Source organism: Macrobrachium nipponense, chromosome 28, assembly GCF_015104395.2.
Source record: "Macrobrachium nipponense isolate FS-2020 chromosome 28, ASM1510439v2, whole genome shotgun sequence".
In the NCBI taxonomy this organism is placed as follows: Eukaryota; Metazoa; Arthropoda; class Malacostraca; order Decapoda; family Palaemonidae; genus Macrobrachium; species Macrobrachium nipponense.
Window position 1 is genome coordinate 27,577,607 of NC_087217.1, and position 9,575 is coordinate 27,587,181.

The 9,575-nt window shown below is 37.1% G+C and overlaps 1 protein-coding gene across 1 annotated transcript; it reads right to left on the bottom strand.

The window, feature by feature from the left end:
* Positions 1-11: 11 nt before the first annotated feature.
* On the bottom strand, positions 12-4,330 carry LOC135201606 (peroxiredoxin 2-like). The gene is made up of 5 exons (XM_064230653.1): positions 3,756-4,330; positions 2,485-2,765; positions 2,076-2,238; positions 1,043-1,133; positions 12-294 (listed from the first exon to the last, which is right to left on the bottom strand). Exons 1-5 carry the CDS (start codon positions 4,284-4,286, stop codon positions 209-211), a joined length of 1,152 nt encoding a protein of 383 aa, XP_064086723.1. The 5' UTR covers positions 4,287-4,330; the 3' UTR covers positions 12-208.
* Positions 4,331-9,575: the final 5,245 nt, after the last annotated feature.

Below are 9,575 nucleotides of genomic sequence, written 5' to 3' on the forward strand. Positions count from 1 at the left end.
AGAGCTACAAATCCGATTTACTTTTTATTTTGATTAATAATACTGGCAACAGACTTACATGAGGTATAATGTTAATGAAGTGAAAAAATATGAAACCAAGGAGACAATTTCTACCTTAACATTAAACAAAACTAATGGTTCTTTACGTTGTGATACATCAATATCCTAAACGCTGCCCCTCTCAGTCACAGTGAATGAAAAAGCCAAATTAGTTCTCAGACTGGAAATATTCTTTGCTGCCAGTAGGATCAGCTTTCATGGTTTTGGAACCAGGCTTCCAACCTGCTGGGCAAACTGGAAAGAAAAAGGAAAATATATTAATTGCTGTAAACAGTTATTACATAATTTTCACCATAAACATCACTATCAAACATACCAGACCACATCACCAAACTTGTCCATTTCTTGAGTAGCCACCGATTATGATGAAATTACAAAATTTCAAGAGGTCTGCCAAACTCACCAAAGTATCCTACTAGTTATAAAAACTAATTTTCTATGTTTATAAATGGTTTGTTCTTGGCTATAAATACAAATAATTTTCTGTCTTTTAAACCTGATGATTTGGTACGTGAAATGTTGAAGGTTTCCAATTTAATAAAAAAAAAAGCCTCAATATAATCCTCACCAATATTTAAGGCTTTGCAAAATGATTAACTATTTCAACACTGAATGTCAATGACATTTTACAATCAAAAGAAAAAATCTACAATGACCCACAGTGAACATTAACATTTGAACATCGAAAATATTTTAACAAGAAGGTTCATACTCCAACAAATTCATGGTGTATTTGTCCAAACTTCAAAACAAACAAACATCACAAAGTTGAAGCTTAAGCCTCCTACAGAGCCCAAGTTTTACAGCCCAATTAGCAAAGGAAGCAGTTTCGAACAAACTGAATGGCTCAAACTATGTGACCAAATATATTGAAAGGTTTACTGAAAATTATTTTAATTTTTTAAATTTCAATAGAAAGATTTAAAAAATCAATATTTACATGGTACCTGTTACAATCCAACTTCAAGTAATGAAAACTTACCTTCACCATGTTCATCAGTAAACTGGAAAGCCTGAACTAATCTAAGGGTTTCGTCAACATCCCTGCCCACTGGAAGATCATTGATTGTGGCCTGAAATACACAAATGGCATTACGATATAAAAAATATTACTAACCATGAAGGATTGTAGCTTAGTATCAACTGTTAAAAAAGGCAATCTAGTATCACTCTTCCCTCTATTGATGTCTGATTATTTCAACATTTTTTAATGGAGAATTTATTTATTACTGTTCAATTATTCCTGCAGATACTCATTCAATTATGTTGTGCAGTTATTCAGACTAAAAGACCAATACTAGGCACAATTAGTTTCAAGTCAAGATTTACGGTTTTTTTTTCATGGATTTAACTATAAATTTGTCCATGTGGGCCTTCTGCTCATATCAAAGCTGGCATTGCATGTTAAAAGATCCATATAAATTTCTGCTCATATTGAATAATATATCAGCATTCTTCAGCCACATTCTCCACTGGCAAAATTACAAATTATGACCGAACATGCATTGTACTATATATATAACGTGACCCCTTAAATTAAAAGTCCAAATGTTACCAAACATTTCAAGTATATACTTCAATAAATTTAATTACTTGTAAACAAACACTTGGGTAGCTAAAATGTACGAGTTCCATGGCAAATCAAGACTGTAATAGACCAAAACTTTATGGACAAAGCAAACATCCATTGAATATTGCGAGACAGAATGCACAGTCAACTTCACTGGAATACAATCAAGTCCACAAATATTACCAAAGTATTGATTCAACACCCATCACAAAAGCTCTTGACATTTAGTAGTACCAAAGATTTTGGGTTACAATAAAACCAATTTAACAAAGTAGGAATTTCAGCGGTAATAAAAAATGGTTAGTCTTGTATGTGTGGAAGTCAAATACCTTCCCAAAGGTACAGAATTAAACTAGTGCAATGCAGCATATATCATTAAATCAACAACTTCCCTGTAATGTTTACTTTATCGATTCAACATTTTATCTTGGATCAAGAAACATACCTGTCTGAGGTTTCCCTTGTCATCAATGATGAAAAGACCTCTGAAGGCGATACCATCCTCCTCTTTGAGGACACCATAGCTCTTTGAAATCTCCATGGATTTGTCAGCCAAGAGAGGAATATTCATGGTTCCCAAACCCCCTTCCTTACGTGGGGTGTTGATCCTGAAAAGGAAGATACTGACTTGCATATTTTGGTCACTGGGAAATTGGTCAATTTCTTTAGAGTAACATAACCAAAGTCTCTAGTTTTCTACTTATGAGGTTGGTGCAGACAGACATTCTGACAACCTGTTACTGCTCACTAACAAGTCAGAAAGAGACTAGCATCTTTTCTACATCATATTTTGGACCAACAGCATACTGTATGTGTATGTGAAATTTCACATTTCACCAGCACAGTGAACTTACCAAGCAAGATGAGAGAAGTGAGAGTCTGTTGAGCAAGCAATGACTTCGCAATTAATATCTCGGAACTCTTGTACTCTGTCTGAGAAAGCAATGATCTCTGTGGGACAGACAAAGGTGAAGTCCAAGGGGTAGAAGAAGAAGACAACATATTTCCCCTGGTAATCAGCTAGCGAGATCTCCTGAAACTGGCCGTCAACAACAGCTGTTCCCTTGAAAACTGGGGCAGGCTTGGTAAGCTGTGGCACTTGGTTGCTCATTTTGGATTTGTGGTTGCCTTCTTTCTGAAATAAAAAAAAAATTTTAAGTCGATCGTGACTTACTGTTAAATCATTTAAATCTGTTGCTTGAGAAAAATAATTTTTGTATAATTCACAGACTTCTATAATTGACTGGAGTACGAAAAGAATCGCAGTACAGCATTCCAAAAACTACCAATTCAAAACTTAGTCAATGGTTTATGTGAAGCAATGTATGCAATATCTTTAAAACTAACTACTACTGCAAATAAAATCAACCATATAAAGATTCTATCTTTCAACTCCGACTAACTCAACTAGCAAGGATTATGAATAACTTATCCTAAACAAACCAGGAAAAAGAAAATTTCCTTTATGATCACTGCAAAGCCAAAAAACCGACATGCCAGTAAGTGTATAAAAAGTTGGCAATAACTGCAGGTAACATTATGCATGAACTCAAAAATGGAAATTTATTTAATGCATAAACAACTGTGTCGAGATACATGCTGGTATACGGTACATTACACAGTTTAATCAGGTGCATTACAGGCTATGCAAGAATTGGTCTTCCAACTTTTCAGGCATTAAAGTATTGAATATCCTCAGGAGTACGTCTTCACTGACTTGGCACTGATACAAATCAGAAAATTGATTGCCTGAATGGCAACACTATGTTCTCCTCCTAAAGTCCTAGATGTAATTCATGCTTTCTGAATACAGTACTGTAGTTTTAAAATCCTTCCCCTCTCTTACTGTGTCCATAAACTGTCTGGTAACAAAACATTAGGGCTGATAGGAGGGTCACCAAGGTAAATAAGGATGATGTTGTAAATATCTTTGATATGGTCTGTGCCAAGAAAAATAACTGTACAGTTCAGAGCCGTAACCTAAAGTAACTACAGATCAGTATCTCAGGGTATGGTAAGCAATACATCAACATACAGAAATACTGTTCAGGCATAACATGGAAAAATATGAATACGTACATAGAATTTGGAACAACTCTTCAGACAAAAGAAACCAGAAACCTACCAAAGTAGTAGTATTATCATCAGAGTCACTAAAATCATCTAACAGGTTGAATTCCCTGCAACTGTCTTTCAAACTTGTTACTACACCGATATGTTTTGGAACCCCAACAGACATTTCCTTCTTTCTCAATTCTTCTTCCTCCACCTCCTCTATTTTATCCACTTCTTCGAACATAGCATCCAACTGCTCTCTGCTCAATGTAGGCACATCCTCAGAGGGTAAAGTGAAGGAAACACTCCTTGTCCTCGCACTCTTTTTCCTCTTTTGCCTGTCAACTGAACTGTCACTTTGCAAAATACTTTTTGGCTGATCAACAGAAATTGCTCTCCCCCTTACAGGATCAACCGTGGTTCCCTTCCCCATTACACTGTCACCCATTCCAGTCTTCTCAGCCACTGGAGAACTCGCAGTAACTCGCAGAGTTTTTTCATCACCTTTAAAGCCCTCGTCTTGCACAAATGCACCATTGGTGTGGGAGTCGGCCTTCTCCCCCTTAACCTTTTTCTTAGACTGCTTGCCGCAGCAGAGCATGTTTAATGATAATCAATAACATTAAGAGACGGTATTCCAACACATCTACTTTTCACCACATCTTTAAACAAGAGTAACCAAAAAATGCCACAGTTTCCAAGCTAACAGTTTAACATCGTGTAGTGCTCCCAAAAACAAACTTGATTCTGTCCACTAGGATTTATCACCTTTATTACCACTTGTGTTGATAAGATACTATAATCTACCGATTTGTTTATACCTTCACAACCAAGCAGTACAATATTCAAGGATTCTATCCATAATAAAAGACAATTACTGTACACTTCAAGACTGCCTAAAATTGGCCAAATGCAATCAAAGCTTCCTTTTAACAAAATTAAATAAATTTTGCAGCTTAATTTGAAAAATCTTCCTAATATAAGTAAAGAAACACCTAAGCATTTGACCTAAATTTCTTCAAAATTAATTTCTGATAAGCAAAGACGGATTTCCGCAGCGGTGGCCGCGATAATGGATTTAATTCCCTACATCCCTGACACATTATTCAACTAGAAAAATATCTTAAGGTTCACAAATAGTTTCCTCAATTAACCATTGTAGTACATCTTAAGCACTCTTAAGAGAGAAAGCACAGTACATCTTAAGCACCTTTGAGAGAGAGAGAGAGAGAGAGAGAGAGAGAGAGAGAGAGAGAGAGAGAGAGAGAGAATAGATGCATGTGTTTTGGACAAATAGCCAGATAGTGCTCAGTGTGCACTGGTGAAACATTTGAAAATAGTACTAGACTAAACAAAAGACATGCATGAAATAATTCCATACTGTGCTCGAGTGGTATGTTGCATTTAGCCTATACTGTACGACACTTAAGTGCTCCATCTTGAAATATCTGCACAAGTAACTACTTTAGGCTTCAACTCCTTCACAGTCCAAACATAGTTAGAGGTAGCACTTGGGTCTGGTGGTGTGAAAGTAACCAGCCAGGCGATTGTGCTGCTATTTGGTCTATTTAACATCTCCGACAAGCTTTTTCTCACCATCTGTCAGGGGTCTACAGAGGAATAAATCTTGTTAATAGGAAGTCCTACCATACAAATTCCTTTTCATAAACTACATAAAACTGGAATATAGCACATGAATGCTGAATGTGCACGCTTCTTATATTACTAGTACAGGCAGTCCCTGGGTTACGACTGTGTCGGCTTACGACGTTCCGAGGTTACGACGCTTGTCAATAGAAGTTATTTCCAGGGTTACGACGCCTACAACACTCATCTGCCAGATGAAACATGACACCAAAAATGCAAAATAATCAATATTTGAAGGATTTGTTGATGAAAAATGCCATAAGAATGCAGTTTACATAGTTTTCAATGCACCCAAAGCATTAAAAGTAAGGTTTTCTTAGGGTTTTTGACGATGTTCCGGCTTACGACTATTTTCGGCTTACGACGTGTCTCAAGAACGGAACCCCCGTCGTAACCTGGGGACCGCCTGTATAGCCTAAAATATTGCAATGACCAAATAAAAAATATTCCCATGACTTTTTATAAATTTAAAATACAGTATTAAAAAGAATCTAAATTAGCCGAAATCTGGTGGAAACGATGAATAGTCCTCTCATCAACTGTCCTCATGTTTCACCCGAGAGTCTACACCCCACCAAAACACAAAACACTTCCTTCACATGCAGGAATCTTGTAATCTGCCAAACATGTAATTACTGTACTTTGTACTGTACTCATTATCTTTTCCACCTGCTCCAGTTTCTTCTAATCCTCTTACTACATCATTATAACAATGTTCACTTATTTTGAAATGTCTGAGTATGTATGTTTATTGTACTAGTATACGAGGCTGATCTCAAACAATGGGGTTAATTTTTATTCTTTTTTTAACTGTAGTGGCTTTGCAATATTCAAAAGTCTGACTTTGCTAGAGTTTTCACTTTTCATTGCCATACTCTCCAGAACATCATTTTGAGTACTGAAATGCAACTTGGTGGTCTCTGTAAAGTACATTCAATATACAACGAGCAATTCAAAGCATTAGCCCCAACAGGTAACTGCTTCTGTATCAGTTTATGTGACAACTTCCAAACTATTTATAGTTTTCATAAAAAATTTCTTAACTTCCCAGAAGTCAGTCATGCTAAAAAGCTTCATACAAATCAAATGGAATAAAAGTAGTTGAGCAATACACTTTGTCTTTTAGGGTAGGAAAGAGTGAAAATGTTCCAACCAAATACATATTCTTTAAGGATTCACCAGAACACCAAGTTCCTAATCTTTCCTTGACCATATCCGCTGTCAATAATAATCTAGAGTTATTAAAAAAAGTGATAATCCCAAAATAAAATGAAAGACTCACAGCAAGCCATGCCATCATGCCAGCAAGTACTTCCAGCCAACCAATCCTCAAGGGTATTTATTATTTTGTTGCACTGGGTTTAATATTCACCTACCCAAGTTTTAATCTGTTAGTGATAAATCGATAAATTCCTAATTTGTTATAAGTAACAAAACCACATCTAATTTTCTTCATTAACCTAACTAAGCTTACAATATGGACTACACCTAATTGTATATGTACTAGCATGTCTAAGGCATGAATCTAGAAGAGAAATTTGAAAAAGCCAGTATGTACTGTACTGTTGCCTGTGTGTCAGCAAAAGTATAGTGGTTTAATCCCCCCCCCCCCTCTTTTTTTTTAAGAAACATTCTGTTGGAATAAAGAATTAGATATACAAGTAAGACTAACCTAGGCCTATGCTTTCCAGTAAATAGATCTTATTTCTTCTCCCTGTTCTAGTAATCCTAAGACATCAAATGATGCACAAAGTAAAACCATCAAGATTAATAACACATAAATGATTATCATCTGGAGAAACTTTAAAATGAAAATTAACCATACATATGATGACAATAGATCGCCTAATCAAGCACCCCTGACTGTTAGACACTGGTTAAGTAAGGACTGTTCAGAAATTATTTGTTAAAATAGCAGAAAACACAATTTTGCCTGTTGTTCCTTACATGGTATATGCATTTGGTATAATAAAAGAATAAAATAAGATTATAGATATATATTATATATAGATATAATATATAAATCATGTGATTGGGTCCATTATTGCATATAAAATATAGGGAAACAGGTAAAAATTTCTTCTATGTTAAGGACTATCTGGGCAGTCCCTACAAGTGAGAATCAAACCAGTCTGGAACTCTGATGTCATCCTAATCAGTCTAACTGATGTCAGTGTATTTAGGATTAGCTTTCCTTCCAAGTCCCCAGATGACGAAAGCATCTCAGGGTGTTTAAAATTGCACATCAATTGACGTCATGAGATTATTGGAGTGGAGAATTTCGCGAGCCGAATAATTCAGACGTATTTACAGTAAACAGCAGGCTTGACTAGAGGTAATTTTGTATTTCTGCTTTATGTAAGATTAATAGATTCTACTGTTCTCTTTCACGGTGGAAAAATTTATGAATACCAGTAGTCGTTATTCGATATAGCTAGTCTAAACAATCTCGTACTCACAGCCCAATCCCTCTAATGAGACTGCCAGTAAAATAGGCCTACATCGTATAGGCCTAAAAGGTCTAAATTGAAGCTTCCAAATCAAGCTGAAGCTCACATAACACGCTGAAGCTTGCCTTACGAAAGCAGAAGGACCTCTTGGCAAGAAGCCCTATAACTACATATTACTCACGATCTATTTACTTTTATAATTACCGTTTATTTCAAAATTAATTTGACATTCAAAATCAACGTCTGTAAGCCTAAAGAAAGCCGCTAGGCCTATGGCGTAAGACACCGGGGGGCTTAACAACAGCCGACCTTGAACTTGCATCTAGCCATCAGGAGCAGGTGCCCTTGGGGAGGAGATGAGGGGGGCGGGAGGGGGAGGGACCCGGAGGGTCCGTTTGAGCAGAAGCCATGTCCAGCAGGTAACGGGAAGGGAGGGAGCCAGGGAGGGAACCTCCTTTGTCCCTCCCTCCAATCAGCTCGACAACAGGATAGAGGGAGAAGGACCCTCCTGCTTCCTTCGAGAAGGATCAAAGCTCGCGTATAAGGAGGATGAATCCTACGCCGGGGAGAGAGAGAGAGAGGGAGGCCGAGAATTTAATAAAAACAGGAAGCCTATTGGACCTTCATGGGGAAAATATAGATTAAATCGGCGACTCCTTACGTAGAAGTGCCATACAAGAATTAAACATAACGACCATTGATGACTAAATAAACAAAATTGCGTTATAAAAATTAATAATCGCAGGGAAAAAAATTACCGAAAAAAGCCTAAATGACAACTCGTCCGTATTAGCAGGACAACCGCTCCCTCGCGGAACTAAGTCGGTTACGAAAGACTTTCCTCGCGAATTTTGGGGGATAAGAGACACACGACGAGAACTTTATAATGACACGAATCATTTAAGTTAGCGGAAATGAAGTGTCAACAAAAACGAGCGAGACGAAGCCATAAAATAAGACGCATGATGACGATGCCGGCATGACGACGCGTCGTTAAAAGCCACACATGGCAACCCTCTCTCTCCCCCCGGCTCGTGATGCCAATTTATCGGAAAAAATACATTAAAATACCGTCGATACAACAAACTACAATAAACAATACGATTTATAATACATCGAACAACTACACGAGTGAATGCTTATCAAACTTAATGTGGAATTAACAGAGAATTAAAATTGAAAAGATTTTTTTTCTCTGCTTACTCACCACCGACAATAATGGACGTGCGGTTGCAACGGCTCAGTCCGAAGAACTGGTGCGTTTTCTGTAACAGGGCTCGAAGTATACTCCCGGGGTTCGATTCACTTGACGCACGAACCATAGCATCGAAATGCGTTCGAAACCTTCACGTCGGCAACATTCCTTTCAAACAAGTAAAATAAAGAGTTATAACTCTCTTATGTTTGTCATCTTAATTAGCATAAGCTGTAAAATCATTAAAATAACTTCAGTCTCATTTCTCCTGCGTATAATGACTACACATCGATGTAGTCATCTGCTTCGGAAAGCTCGAACTGTTCATTCATATTTTTTGGGAGGATCTTGGAGATGAATCAATGAAGATGTCCGCAGATTCAGTGCAATTTGCGCGCTGCCTACAGGTATTTTCGCAATGCGCATTAACCCCTTTGTAAATTCTGTATTGGTATTTAATTCCCCGAATTGAAGTAAAACATCATCTGGCAACGGCGTGCGTAATTTTCCCCGGCGTGGAATGACGTACGCAATTCACACAAAGTATTTCCGGAAGTGATTTTGAAGGAATATTCTCCAGTTGCTTATTTTTATATGT